The sequence below is a fragment of the Vulpes vulpes genome, chromosome X, assembly GCF_048418805.1.
Source record: "Vulpes vulpes isolate BD-2025 chromosome X, VulVul3, whole genome shotgun sequence".
Lineage (NCBI taxonomy): Eukaryota > Metazoa > Chordata > Mammalia > Carnivora > Canidae > Vulpes > Vulpes vulpes.
Window position 1 is genome coordinate 5543260 of NC_132796.1, and position 15085 is coordinate 5558344.

A 15085-nucleotide genomic window follows, 5' to 3' on the forward strand; every position below is an offset into this window, starting at 1 on the left:
CTTTCCAACTCCCAAATTATAAGGGAAACAGAACATGGTTAATGCAATCAAATTGTTAGTTTCTGCATTAGAGTTTATTCCTTCAAACAGGGCCCATGAATGTGTGATAAAAGACTCATGTATACATACATACATGTGTGTGTTTAGGTATAGATACCCATATTTAGCTACAGATACTGAACTAGAGACACACAAATTAAGAGAAATGTAAAGCAGAAAGAGTTAAAATTACACCAGTGACTTTCAACAGGAGTGATTTTTGCCCTGTGGCATGTATTGATTCCAGTGTTTGGAGATATACCTATATAGATTTTTTTTTCATGACTCAGGTGGGAGGGATATTACCGGCCCCCGGTGGGTAAACACAAGAAAGGGTATGTACTAAACATTCTAAAATGCACAAAACAGCCCCACAACAAAGAATGATTCTCCCCAAAATATCAATAGCGTCAGGATTGAGAAACCTTAAACTAGGCACATATGGAAATACACATACAGACACATGTATGCAAATAAAAACTTTTTAAAAAGATTTTTAATTAATCTCTACACCCAACGTGAAGCTAAAATTTACAACCCTAAGATCAAGAGTCACGCATGTTCTACCAACTGAGCCAGCCAGGCACCCCTAAAATAATATTTTAGCCCTAATTTCATATAACTGTTCAAAACAGGAGTCTCCTGTTTTCTTTGTTTTTATGAAATTGTGGAGTAAATAATGGGACTAGGCTATACAAATCTTGCTCTACTAAAAATGGGTTAAAGGATATTATACAAGTCCACGGCTCCTGAATAACAGAAGGATCAAAATACAAATGGAAGTCTGTTGTAAAATAGTCTCACCTCTAAATATGTTATCCTACGATCAGAGTGATATTTAACAAGTGAATACATTCTGTCCAGAATTTTTTTAATTTCTCTGCAGCTGTGAGGACATGATCTCATAATCCCGGATACAAAAATGTGGACACAACAACAACACAGGAAAGATGTTCCCTACTTTCTTTTAGATTCTGGCCCAATGGGAAAATAACTTCCCAGATGTAGGCCATTTCTGGAATGATGAGCAAATGAGTTTGGCTGTACTGCTTTCAAAATGGTACAGCCAAGTGTCAAAATAAAAAGAGGGGAGGGAAACAGAAAGAGAGATTGCATTTCTATTCAAAGAGGTGCTGGAGAGATCCACCAAATCTCTGCTGAGGGCCCACTCTGGCCCAGGAAAGAAGAAAGGAACTGTAGGGTACATAAGTTAGACTATAAGGGCAATGTTCTTGGTTCCAATGAGCTGCAAGAGCCCAAAACATGAAAGAGAAAATGGGAAACAAAATGCCCACTTTCAAACAATGACTGCTTTCAACCTACCTCCAAGTTTTTCTCCTTCTTTCAGAAAGTAATCAGGAGCATCTGGGTAGCACAGTTGGTTAGGCATCCGACTTGGTTTCAGCTGGGATAGTGGGATTGAGCCCTGCATCAGGATCCAGGCCAGGTGCAGAGTTTGCTTGAGATTCTCTCTCTCTGCCTCTACCCTGCCCCCACCACAAATGCTTGCTTGGTGTCTCAAATAAATAAATAATTCTTTTTAAAAAAAATGAATCAGTAACTTCTGTGTAAACTTGGCATTCTTATCATTAACAGACTTCAACTCTAGAAAGCAAGCCCCAAGTTTGTGCTATGATGCAATCTCTAATTTTCCCTTTTCTTGAGTCACCTATATAGCAGGCCTGTCAAGCAAGACTGGTTTTCAACCCAGGGGCCTGGCCACCACCGGATCTCCACATGGCTGGGGTGGTCTTCTTCGTAAGAGGTTGTTCCTCTATCGTGCGTAAGACACTGCCCACTGGGGGAAATGGCCATCAAGCAAGGGATGCCAACTAAAAATAAGCAGCTTGCTGTGAAGAATAGGTGGAGGGAATCTGAGTTAACTCAAAAAGAAACTGTGTGGAGGTTTGTCGGAAAACATTTCCACATCTCTAAATGTGGGGCATATTATTATTATTTTTAAAGATTTTATTTATTTATTCATGAGAGACACAGAGAGAGGCAGGCAGGGACAGAGGCAGAGGGAGAAGCAGGTTCCATGCAGGGAGCCCGATGTGGGACTCGATCTTGGGACCATGGGATCATGCCCATAGCTGAAGGCAGATGCTCAACCGCTGAGCCACCCAGGCGTCCCATTATTATTATTATTATTATTCCCTCATGATTGTAGAGGGTCTTGGTATTTGCATCCTGCAAGGACCCACTCCTGCTGGAAAGCAAGCTAATGGCCCTGAAATGCCAAGCTCCTTGGCATTTTTGGTTTCTTAGAACAGCACTTGGGAAACTGGCCCTGGGCACAGGACAACATATTAATATAAGGTGCGTACCCTCTTTTAAATCTCTCCTGGCAGTTTACATTTGCATGTCCCTTTGTCAATCTTTGCCGTGCACAAAGTGTAACAATATACATTTCAAAAGAGTGCCATTACTTCCAGTTGTGTAGGCATTTAAACACAGGAGCACAGACATTTATTTAAGTCTAAAAAGGGCTGTCTCTCTCAATTATGTGTTACCAGAAAATTAAACAAGAGTCGATTCACTTACATTGCATGAACCACTTACACTAACCCAACAGGAACACAGTGAATAGGTAAAATCACCTTTAACCTCAAAGCGTTATTTTTGTTTGCATTTAGACTTTCTTAACTGTTTCAGCCTTTCTTTTAGAGGAGCTGTCAGTAAGTAACCTCCCAACTAAGAATGTAACCCATCTGGTTTGTTTTTAGATAAGCACGTCACTTGCATTAGAGGGAGTGAGGAACACCAAAAATAATTTCATGTGTTTCAAACATATGAATTATTAATGCATTATAATATTATAGTGGTTTGAAAAAAGGTGTAAAAATAAATAAAAAGACATCTCTGAAGTTCATAAGTAAATGATGTCCCAACATTTCTCTGGTCCCACGCACTGGTGTGATTAATGACATTTTTTGGAAAGTGACGAATTACTTTGCAAAATTAATGTTTCTTGTTTCATTAAAGGGACTCTTTTATATTTTATTTTTAGACTCATACTATGATCACTTCTTTGGACATAACAGACATTAAGTATGAAATTTTTAAAACCATCAGTGATGATTAGATAGTAAATTAAGGGAAACATGCATTTTGAGATCCTGTGCATACCAAGTAGGAAAATGCACTTCCCAAAGATAAAGACTTGGATCACCATACATTATACAATTTAAGTGCTAACAACTTATTCACCTTACCTTTCAAAGAAAGAAGGCAATATGAAAAACAAAATTATCTATTTCTGAGGTCACAGTAACAGAATATTTTCTCCAGTTGACAGGATATTAATAACTTGGACAGTAAAAAACTTATTAAGTGACAAATGTTATAATTTAAAACAAAAATGTAAATACAATGTGATTTTAAAGGTTTTTTTAGTTCTTTTTTTAGTTTTTCTTCCTTCCCTCTTTTTTTAAAATTTTTTAAATTTAATTTTATTTTTTTAAATTTTTTTATTTTATTTTATTTTTTTAATTTTTTTTTTCTTCCTTCCCTCTTGATAGGCTATTCTCAGATTACCCTCAGGATAGATTTGAGCACTTGGTGTATGAAAGAACCCCAATTTGTCACCATGTTCTTTTCATGTGCAGCCCTCCTCACTGTCCAATTTTTATATCTTACACAGATGCTGGAAAGGATCATAAAGTATAAACATACGCCCAGAACCAAAACAAAAAGAAAGAGAGCAAGCACAGAAGGCACACCGAGTTCTTGAGAGTAGCTGTCACATACATATGAGCTACAATTACCACTTGCGAATACTCCAAATGTACCCCACCACCATACAGAAGCGCAATGGCAGCCAAGAAGCAAGAGCAAGGCTGAAGTCCCAAGACTTCTGTTACTCTCAGAGAGCAAACCAGCCTCCACCACATTAAGGAGCCTGGCTGTTCCCAAAACATTTCTGCAAGGATCACAGTAACACTCTGCTGTTTGCTAGACAAGTGAAAGTGGTGGTGGACAGAAACAAAATCAATTTCTAGGAGAAAAACAACTCTTCATCTAAGAAACTATGATTGTGCATTAAACCATCATGTATGAAGATTTTATTAAGATTTTTTTTACATTTTTAAAAATTTAAATTCAGTTTGCCAGCATATAGTATAACACCCAGTGTTCATCCCATCAAGTGCCCTCCTCAGTGTTCCTCACCCAGTGACCCCATCTCCCAACCCACCTCCCCTTCCACAACCCTATGTTCATTTCCCAGAGTTAGGAGTCTCTCATTTTGTCTCCCTCTCTAATTTTTCCCACTCAGGTCCCCTCCTTTCCCTTATAATCCCTTTTACCGTTTCTTCTATTCCCCGTATGAGTGAAACCATATGATGATTGTCCTCCTCCGATGGACTTACTTGACTCAACATAATACCCTCCAGTTCCATCCACTGTTTCCATTTGTCAAAACAAATGGTGAGTATTCGTCTCTTCTGATGGCTGAGTCATATTCCATTGTGTATATAGACCACATCTTCTTTATCCATTCATCTGTCAAAGGACATCGTGGCTCCTTCCACAGTTTGGCTATTGAGGACATTGATGCTATGAACATTGGGGTGCACGTGTCCTGGTGTTTCACTACATCAGTACCTTTGGGGCAAATACCCAGTAGTGCAATTGCTGGGTCGTACAGATTTTCTTTATTTATTCATGAGAGACACAGAGAGAGAAGCAGAGACATAGGCAGAGGGAGAAGCAGGCTCCCCACAGGAAGCCCAATGCGGAACTCAATCCTAGAACCCCAGAATCACGCCCTGAGCCCAAGGGAGATGCTCAACCGCTGAGCCACCCAGGTGTCCCATCATAAAGGAAGATTTTAAATAATGTGATTATAATAGTTTCTTTCTTCACTTCAAAATTTTTTACAACTGTTTGCTTCAACATTTCTCTCTCTCTCTAGCAGACAATAAAGTTTATGAGGGTAGGAAGTACATCTCACTTATGCTAGGCCCCCTAGAACCTAAGATATTTGAAAGATGACTATGTTTGACAGATTCTTATTGGTTGGAAGAAATATTTGGATGGTTAAATGGACAAGGGATGGGTGTAGATGGGCTGGTATTTTTTAAGGCTTTTTCTATCATTCCATTAATCTTCCAATTATCCACAACTGTTCCACTCTGTGATGCAGTGGTACCTCCAGAGCCAATGAGAAATGTAGCAATATTTCCCCTAAATACTCCATGATTCTCAATTACATTACAGTTGATATTTCCACTCTGTCTTCTCTCACTGTTAACATCCTGAGAAGCAGGGTCATTTAGTATAAATATTTGGGAATATGACAATTAGTGCTTGAGGTTCTGCTATAAAGCCTTGGTTACCTCACTTCCAGACCTTCAATTTCCTTATCTGTAAAAGAAAAATAACACTCCTGACCTCACAGAGTTGCTGTGGAGGTCAAACAGATATTTTATGTGAAACTACTTTGTCAACACCAAGACACTATAAAATGCAATGCTAAATACATTTTAACCTGTGGCTCAGTAGTTCAGGAGAGTTTCTTACTTTGGGTCCACCCCCACAAGTTCAGACCAGGGTCCTGTTATAAGCATGATGGCAAGGAGATGGAATGGGCAGCCTCCTTCCACCTTCTTATGCTCATCTGGGGGGCTCTTTCTTAGGGGTGCTGGCAAGATCTCCATAAAGAGCAAATGAAGAGCAGCAGAGCTGCCAGTAGTATAGCCTATGGCTCAACCAGAGCAGCAAGAACCAGCAAGAAGAGCTATACACACACCTCTAAGTGTAATGGCCTGCGCATGTTTTTAACCTGATCTGCAGAACAAAGGACGTGAGCTTTGTTACAGCTCCCAGGGACAAGTTCTAAACCCTGGCTGCTAGCTGAGGGCCTGTCATCCTATCAGGTCCATTACGGACACTTAAGAGTCCCCAACAGACAGACCAAAGTCCACATTTACTCATGTTGGTTGCTCTGGATTAGAATAACCCAATGTCTGAGGTTCAGCTCAACTGTCACCTGGACACTCTCCCCAATAGGAATAAGCTCCTTCCTCAGAGATCTTATACCAATAACTATCCTTGCAGTCATGTGTGGACCAAAGCTGTCTGTTTATAAGTCTTAGCCCCTACTAGACAGTAAGATCCTCATGAGCAGGGATCTTACAATCTCATCTTTGAAACTACTGCAACCCATCCTGTTCAATATTAGCTGAAATAAATGGAACTTTTTTTTTAAGGGAGAAACAGAATGAGCATCTACACAGTCTGTTATTTACATTAAAATGAGCCACAACACTGTTCCCATATTCCTTTCTTTACTTAATTACTATCAAGGATTACTACTTTTTAAAAAGATTTTATTAATTTATCTAACAGAAAGACATAGATAGCAAGAGAGAGAGAGCATGAGCAGGGAGAGAGAGAAGCAGACTCCTGTCCAAGCAGGGAGCCCTACATGGGGCTCAATCCCAGGACCCAGGATCATGACCCGAGCCAAAGGCAGATGCTTAACCGACTAAGCCACCCAGGCACCCGAAGGATTACTACTTTCATCCAACCTTCTCCACCACCAGGAAAAATGCCTCCACTCACCGTGTGGAACCAATGCTTCCACTCACCATTTGAAATCTAAGGATATAGAGCCTATTCTGGATCCTGCGGATGTGGTTCCCTGGTTGCTCACTGAGTAAATCCAAAGTTGGTAAATAGCTGCACTAATTGGTCCTGCTTTTCATCTTCCTAGACCTGCAGGGGGTACTGTGGTTAACAATGTCCTCTTACCCCATTGATCGTCCAACAGCCACGTAACTATTTCAAGCTTGCTTAAACAGTGCGTACACTTCACATGGCCAATGAGGGAGCATGATGCGCTTACTTATCAGGCTCAAGATTTGAAATCTTTGTACCGAAATCATCAGGAGACATAAACTCCAAAATGTTCCGACTCTAAGTGCTTCTTCATTTAGAAGGTTTTTTTTTTTTTAACTTGTGTAAAATCTCAAGATTGTTTTTTTAAAGGGAAAAAGTCTGAGCTGAGAGTTGTGAAAGCTGGTTCTCTTTCCCTGCTTCTATCTACCATCTGTATGTGCTTGGATGAGTCATTTCTAAAAGCACCAAGTTGTGCAATCTTAAAAACAATTGTATAGAGTTCGATCAGGTATCTCTGAAGGTAGGTGTCGGAGATCGGGTGCCCTCAAAGCAGAGGCTGCAAAGGGGCTTCCTGCGTATGTGATAAATTGGGGGGAGCCAAGAGAGAGAAGGAAGCAGGAGAAGGAGCGAGGCAGGGAAGGGATCTCAGCTGGAGGCCCGCGGAAGGCTGCTCCCAGGCAATGCTCTGGAGCACAAACTGCACCCAAGAGTTATTCCAGCAGGGAGCTAGCCTCCCATAGCTGCCAGCACAGAGACCACGGCAAGATTCGCCCCCAAGGAGGGAGGAGGGTCGTTGCCTTGCTGGCAAGATGATGCCCATGGGCAGAAGGCTGTGCTCTAAGCGAGGAGCAGCTGGAAGCCATTAGCAGCTGAGACAGGAGCTGGGGGTTAGGGAGGTGAGGGACAGAAGGTCACCAACAGCATCTACTGAGAAGGAATAGGCGTCTATGACCCAGTTCCAATATTTCAGAGAATCCAGAAGAAGTTACACATTCTCCTAAGATGATGGTACACGGTTAACTAAGAGGTCAGGAAGCGGCTTTATCAGTCTGCTCCGTAATGCGGGCGACCTCCTGCTGATCTGAAGCTTGAAAGAGTTAGGGGTATCTTTGATTAATGTAAAGAGGAAAAACTAGGTCATACTTAATAAATGCCATATGCTGATTGACTACACACTTCCACAACACGGAGTCCAGAGTAAGTGAAACAGAAATGTGCGAGGCAGCCAGCACTGGAACGCGAAAGGTCTGGAGCTCAACAGGTCTTCCAAAGTAAGTCCTGCAGTGCTCCGCACCAGGGCATGGCGATGGGGCACTGGCCATCTTCCGGCTCCAGTTTTTCATATGTAAAATGTATTTTGATAATATCAATATATTGCACTGATTGTTGTCCCAAGCCCCCACCTTCAAAATTGTGTGAGAGAATTCTATAAAGCATTGCCAAGTGATGCAAAAGAACCTCTCCATGTCTGAGCTAATACAAGCTGAGCCCACTAACCCTTTCATAAGTCTCTCTAACCCTACAGTTGTTTTAAAGGTTTTTTTTATTTTTCATTTTTAAGTGATCTCTACACCCAACGTGGGGCTCAAACTCACAACCCTGAGATCAAGAGTCGCAGGCTCTACCCACTGCACCAGCTAGGTGCCCCCTAACCCTACTTTTATACCCACAGAAACATACAAGGACAGGTTATATAATGCAATCTGGTGAACCCATTTCAAAGAAATAATAACCTCCTAATTTGTGATTCAGTTTTTTATGTGGAAACACACCAACATTAACTTTTAAGTCTAAGTTAGGCCCTCAACCACATTCACGCATATAGGATATTGTATGAAATACGTACAAACGTATATAAATATTTACAATATAAACATATATAAAAGCATACATATACTTCTTTAATGACATAGCACACAAAGGAATGAACAAGTCAATAAGTGTTTTTTAATGTGTTTCTAAATGTTCTACAATACAAGGAGATCGACTTTTACATCACATTCAAGGAGAAACACTAAATTAAAAAACACAAAACCTGGGCCATCTGAATGGCTCAGTGGTTGAGCATCTGCCTTCGCCTCAGGTCACAATCCCCAGGGCCCTGGGATCTAGTCCTGCATCAGGCTCCCCTCAGGGAGCCTGCTTCTCCCTCTGCCTCTCTGTGTCTCTCATGAATAAATAAATAAAATATTAAAAAAAAAAACACAAAAATTTGCCATGAATAGCTTCCTGTTTAGTTTTGGTTAAGTTCAGAAATTCTTAGAAACACAGCCAGAGACCCAGGGACTCAGACCAGGAAATAGAAGGGCCAAAGCTGAGAATGGCTTTCCTTCTGGAGACTCTCTAAATGCCTGGCCATTCTGGCGTGTAACTTCAACTCACTGCAGGGCAGAGTGACACACCAGGGCTGGGTATATTCACCACAAAAGTGCTCCTCCAAAAGTTAGTGAGCCTAGGGCTGATTTGTGGCAGCTAAGGGTTTTTGATGCCCTAATTGTTTATTTACTTTTTCTTGGAGGAGAAGCTGGTCCTCTAAGTAGAATGAGCTAATCACCAGCTTAGTTCTCCCTTCTGCCAAAACAAACAGCTTCCAATTACTGCTAGGAAAAGCTTCTGATCTCTCTAATCAGCTACCTAAGCGAGCCTATCAGTGGTACTTTATAGGGTGAATAATGTCCCATTAAACAAGAATCTCTTACCACTAATAAAATTCTAGACCCATGGGGCCAAGGCTGCCAGCAACCTGCTACTTATCTTCCAACACGAAGGTCCACTGTTTCCCCAAGCAGGGCTGAGTTCTGGCAAAGAAACAGACACACTCCCCCCTCCTCTGCTGCACATGGGCTACTATTTGTTCCCAAGTCCTATTCTCTAGAGCACGGAAAGCGCAGATTCTAAGTCTTCTAATACTTAGTGAAATGACTCTATCGTTAAGCCTCTGAAACTGAGCTCCATGCTTGCCATAATGCACAGGACCAAGGGAGACAACAGTGGGCTCCTCTAGGAATATCCCAACTAGCATAAGAGGGAGGGAGAGGGAGTCACTCTTAAGTTAAATGAGATTCGCTAAAGAGGAATTTATTTCAGACACAGTCTTCCCTCCTTTCCTTCTTCTTTAATATCCTAGGGAAGTTGAAAAAACAAGTGTAGAGTTTCTTTCCAAGTGAACGCTGGTCAACACCATAAGCTCTGATGCTGTGGAAAACTCTAGGAAGAACCTCCATGGCAAGTGGGCTTAAGCCTTCCCAAGTGTTCTGCACCTTTGAAATACAAAAACCCACACCAGGGCCGCTTCATGGACATATGATCAATGCATGTGGTCCATGCTCAAAAGGACAGTACCTGGGGCTTAATGCTCTGGGGTCACCATATTGAAATCTCAGTGTTTTTATCCTGAGTTCATGTTTCATATGAGAAGTCTGATGGAATACTGGAGCTTGTTCTGGAGGTTTGGAGCCTCAGATCACACACGATCCTGCCTCCCACTGCTCCTTCACCTCCTCAGGAAAAGTTCTCGACTACCCACTCCCTTGCCCCTGGCACCCCAGTCTTCACCCAGCTTCTCCCTTCCTACTTCTTGCCCCAAAATGACTGTCACACTCTGGGCCCTGCAGGGACATGGACAAAGGTCCAAGGAGGGTTGATGCATGCAAGAGCCAAAGCATCCCAGAATACAGTGGTGGCTGCCCTCACCTCGTGCCAGAAGCAACACCATGTGTTTGGTGGGTGGGCAGCCAGAGTCCAAGACTTTCAGGGAGCAAGCCCATCCCTGGTACAGGTATGTACTTGCATCCAGTAAGGAGGCTGCAGTAGACTTGGCGGTTGCCACTGGCTGTCATTTGAACAGTAGGGGAGAGAGAGAGAGACCCCTGGCTCAACTTTCTGAGGACAACATCTAAAACAAAGTGCAATGCAATGGTCTAGAAGCTTGCAGAAGAGAGTACCAAGCAAGTGTTATGGCTGAGCAAGCATGTATGCATCTGGCACTCTCCAGGCATGAGCCAGGAAATACAAAGTGTGAAATGCTGGTGATTCTGCATACAAGTGAAATGCTCTGAGGTTTGCACATAAAACCGGCACTGAATAATATAAAGATGAAGTGCAAAATCCATACCAAAAACTTAATTTTTAAATTTTCCTTTACTGAGAACAGCACAGAATAGCAAATCTGAAACACCATGACAAATGGAAAGAGCCACAGAAGAAGGAAAAGCATCTTTAACTTTTTTTCTTGCTATTTGAAAGAATGGACTATACATTTTCATTTTGCGCTGAGTCCCAAGAATTATTAGGTAGTTAGTCTTGAAGTAAACCAATTAACCAATAAAACTCAAAAATAAGAACAAAACCAAAAACCAGTAGCCACTGTCATTCGGGACCCAACTCCACTGTCTATTAGCTGTGTGAGTAACCTATGTTCCCAGCATCTCTGTTTGCTTATCAATTAGGAAACAAATAGTACCACCTTCTTTATATGGCTGCTATGGGGTTCAATGAAACAGGACTTGTAGGACACCTAGTACAGAGGCTGTACTTACTAATCTTCCAATCAGTGTTTGCTCCATTGCTACCATCACTTTCACTATCCCCAACATGGTCTATGATCTCCACCTTGCCACGTAGGTACCTCTGTCCCATGGGACACGAGAGGCTGGAAGTTCAAGAAGGTGGTCTGCCCCAGCTACCCATCTGCAAAGTGGCAAAGCTGATGCAGAGCACACCTGCCTGGCTGCAAAGCCCACATCCCTGCTCCATACCCCACAGCCCAGATCTCATCTTTGTTCCACAGACAGAAGATGTCCTTCCCTACTGTCTCTGTTCGTGGGATCTTAACAACATTGTGTATATGGTATGGGCAAACTTGAAATGGCAATGTGCCAAATGGCCTGCACACAGAGCCAGGAATGGATCCTGTGAGGTGTTAACCTGTACTGTTTCTTTTCATGAATGAGGCCAGCATTTAGTAGCAATCTGATGCAGTTCACCCATCTATCTCCCTTTAGTATGAAATTCTGAAGTTTTCCATGTCAGGGGCTGTACCAAATATTTCAGGAATTCCCCCATCACCACTGCCATCCCCATGCATTAGTATTGAGTCCTTTGGGACCCGGTTGATGGCTGCACAGTGGACAGGTGAAGCCTGCCCAGCACTGCAGAAGCAAAGGCACCAGATGGGCACCATGTATCTACCTGTATCCCTACAGCCTCATCACTGCAGGGCTGGGAGGCTAGAGAGCATGTGGAATAGGGACAGAGACAATCAGGTTCCACCTGCCTCTGCAGACCTGCTACTCTAGGGCACTGCCCCTAGCGGCTTCAAGTCTCCATCTACACCACGAGCGCATAGGTTGGGGTCTCCATAGCTGAGTCCTGGCCGCTGTCACACCTAAGAATCTGTACACTTCGCTAGCCTCAAGGATGGAGACAAGCCTTCTTCCATCCTTAAAAAGATGCCTAGAACTGTGTAAAAGAAGTTGAAAATGGCCACCTGCTCCAGAAACAGCCTTCTGTTTGGGCTTATTTGCACCAGGGGGTGGGGTGACCCTGACAGAAGGGGCTCTTCCACCGGCTTCCTCCAGCCTCGGAAGCCTCGGCCTTTGCTGTTAATAGATACCACGTGCCCGGCAAGGAGCTGGCAGCAGCCTGACTCCTCCATCATCTCCCAATTATTTAACAAGGGGGAGGGACAGGGAGGCTGGAGGATTTAGAAGGAGAGTGTGTTGCTGCCTTTTCAAATCTTAAGAAAGCATAATCCCTGCAATTTAGGTAAATCAGATAGGCATTACCAGGTTAGGGTTAAACCTCCACGAATGGCTGGGCCATTGATGGCAAAAACAGCAGTTATTAAGTCCTAACAGTAATTTGCAGCGTATCCCACCCCAGCTAATTAAAATGTAATCAGGGTTGTCTGGCAATGTGTACTCTGTCAGCAGTTTTTCTTCCGAAGAGAAATCATGCCAGGAGACCACAAGAAAAGCCTTTCACGGGAATTGGCTTGATCTAAACTGCTTCTTTAGCCGCTTAAACTGTAAAACAAATAAATTACAGCAACTGACAATTCAATTAGAAAGAAAAAGAAGAGAGAAAGAAGAGAAGAAAGGAAGAAGAGATACTCTTTCTCTCCAGGAATGGGTTGCTCTGTTGGGTTTCGTCGTGGATTCAACAATCGTGTAGCATCTTCTCGGGGAAAGAGACTTGCAGGGCAGGGCAGGGCAGGGCAGGGGCGGGGGGAGGGGGGGGTTGAAACCTGGTGGCTGGGGAGGAGCCCTCTCCAGGATGTCCGCGTAATTTCAGTTCAGGACGGCAGCACTCGCTTTTCCCCTTCCCGAAGGAATCCGGAGGACCGCAGAGGGTGCCAGTCTCTCCGAAGCCCACTAACGTGTTGCTTCCTTGAGGACGCGCGCTCAGGCACACGCAAACTCGGCGGGCTCGGGCACTTTCTGAAGACTCCGACTTTGAGTCCTGGTGCCCCTGGGCGCCAGGTTTCATTAGCTCTAAGGCCAGGATGAACACCCCGAAGGCTACAGGGACTCCGTCGCTACCGTCGCCTCCTCTCACAGCTCAGTTCCCTGCGCCCGTGGGAAAGCCCCCTTTAACCTGCCCAGGCTGGAGGGGCGTCCACTTTAGTTCTAAGGTCAAAGGGCTTATCTTAAGAACCTGCCAAAGAGTCCTGGGTCCCCATCTAGCCTCCGCAGTTTTCCCTGCGGCCAGAAGTGAGTTAGAGTCTTGGAACAGGTGAGCCGCTAAGCATAGAGGCGAGAGGGCCAGGTAGAGGACGACGGCACTCGAGAGAAATAAGGCGTCTGCGTGGACGATTTCAGAGACCCGCTGGGAAAGGCAACCGGCCGCGCCTCCGCAGAATCCGCAAGCCGCGTGAATGCGTCCCCGGCATCGCGGGTTCCCACGCCAGACCCGCGGGGAGCCTGGCCGCTGAGCTCCCCTCAACCGGGCCGGTCATCCACAGGCGCCGCGTGTGCGTTCCCCTAAACCTCCTACGTGCACACACACGCTCTCCCACCTGCAAGCTGCAACGACCAACTCGGGCTGAGGGGGGGGGGCACTGACCCCAGGGCGCTTGTGGGAGCATCCATGCACACACGGCCCCGTAAGCCCCGATCCTGCATCCCTTCCCTGACTGTCCACACTGTCCCCTGAGTAGACCTACAGGCTCCGGGGCTCCGAGCTGGGGCGCGCACAGCTACCAGCGGCCCCCTCCCCAACGCACACGTTCTGGAAGACACCACTTGGCCCCGGGACCCGCCTGGGGCTCCGAGGGTGCGCCGCTTGCTCCGGGCCCGCCGAACGCGAAAGCGCCGCTCAGCAGAGACAAAAGTGTCGGCCGCGGGCACCTGCGGAGCTGGGCGGGTGGCGCGGGTCCCGGGGCGCAGCTGGGCGCGCCTTGCCGGCCTCGCTCTCCGTGCTGGCGGCGCCCGGGACCTTGCGGGACTCGCCGCCCGCAGCCGGGCGTCCCGCGCGGAAGTGCGGGGAAAGTAACACGCGCACAGCCGCGCGCCGGCACCCGCAGCGCGGGCCTGCCTGGCTCGGAGGGCGAGCGCCCCGCGTTCCCGCTGCGGAGGGGCCGTTACGGAAAGATGCTGCAGGTTTCCTTCTCCTCCCGGGAGCAAGGGGGCGGCCGCAACGCGCGGGTTCGAGCGCCCCGGCTGCAAGACGCACGCGGCAGGAAAGCGGGACCCGCCGGCCAAGCCCGGAGAGAAGTTTGGGCGCGCGGCCCCGGCGGCCCCGGCGGCCCCGGCGGCCCCGGCGGCGGCGGTTCCCGTACCTGGAAGTGCTGGAAGAAGGCGGAGATGCGCGTGATCTGCAAGCTCAGGCACCTGGAGGCGCAGCGGGCGCGCTGGACGCTCCCGGCCGACAGGGACTCGTCCAGCCGCCGAGCGGCCGCCGCGCCGGGGCCGGCAGCCAGGCAGCCCCCGGAGGCCGCCAGCCAGAGGCAGAGGCTCAGGGCCGCGCCGGGCGCCCCGGGCACCATGGCTGCGGGTCGGGGGCGCGGCGCCGGGCGCTGGCCGAGGCTCCCGCTCCGCGCCGGGGCCGCACTGCCGGGAACCTCGCGGCCGCCGCAACTCCGCTGCAAAGTTCAATCATTCAACTCCAGCCCCGCGCCCGCCGCGCCAACCTCCTCCCCGCCGGCCTCGGGGCGGGGTGAGGGTGACAGGCGGCCGCGCCATTGGCTGCAAGGCAAGTGAGTGACAGGGGGGCCGGCGGAGGGCCGTGGGCAGGTCCGAGGGGCGGCGAGCCCCCGCGCTGCAAGGCAGGGCGGCGCCCGCCCGCTCCCCCGGGGCGCCCCACTCTGGGTGGCCGGTCTCCCACGCAGGCGCCCCCACAGTCCGCGTCCCGCCCCCCGCCCCACATCCAGGTAAAGCTCAGGTGTGAGCGAGCCCGGGCCTGGCATGCAGGTGCCCTCTTG

General features: G+C 46.8%; 1 protein-coding gene across 1 annotated transcript in view; it reads right to left on the reverse strand.

Annotated features, from left to right (window-relative positions):
* Window positions 1–14745, reverse strand: part of ANOS1 (anosmin 1) — a 182562-nt gene extending 167817 nt beyond the window's left edge. The window contains exon 1 of the mRNA XM_026015316.2: window positions 14444–14745. Coding sequence (XP_025871101.2) covers window positions 14444–14650 — 207 coding nt within the window. The 5' untranslated portion in view covers window positions 14651–14745. The remainder of the gene's footprint in view (window positions 1–14443) is intronic.
* Between the last annotated feature and the right edge of the window lie 340 nt (window positions 14746–15085).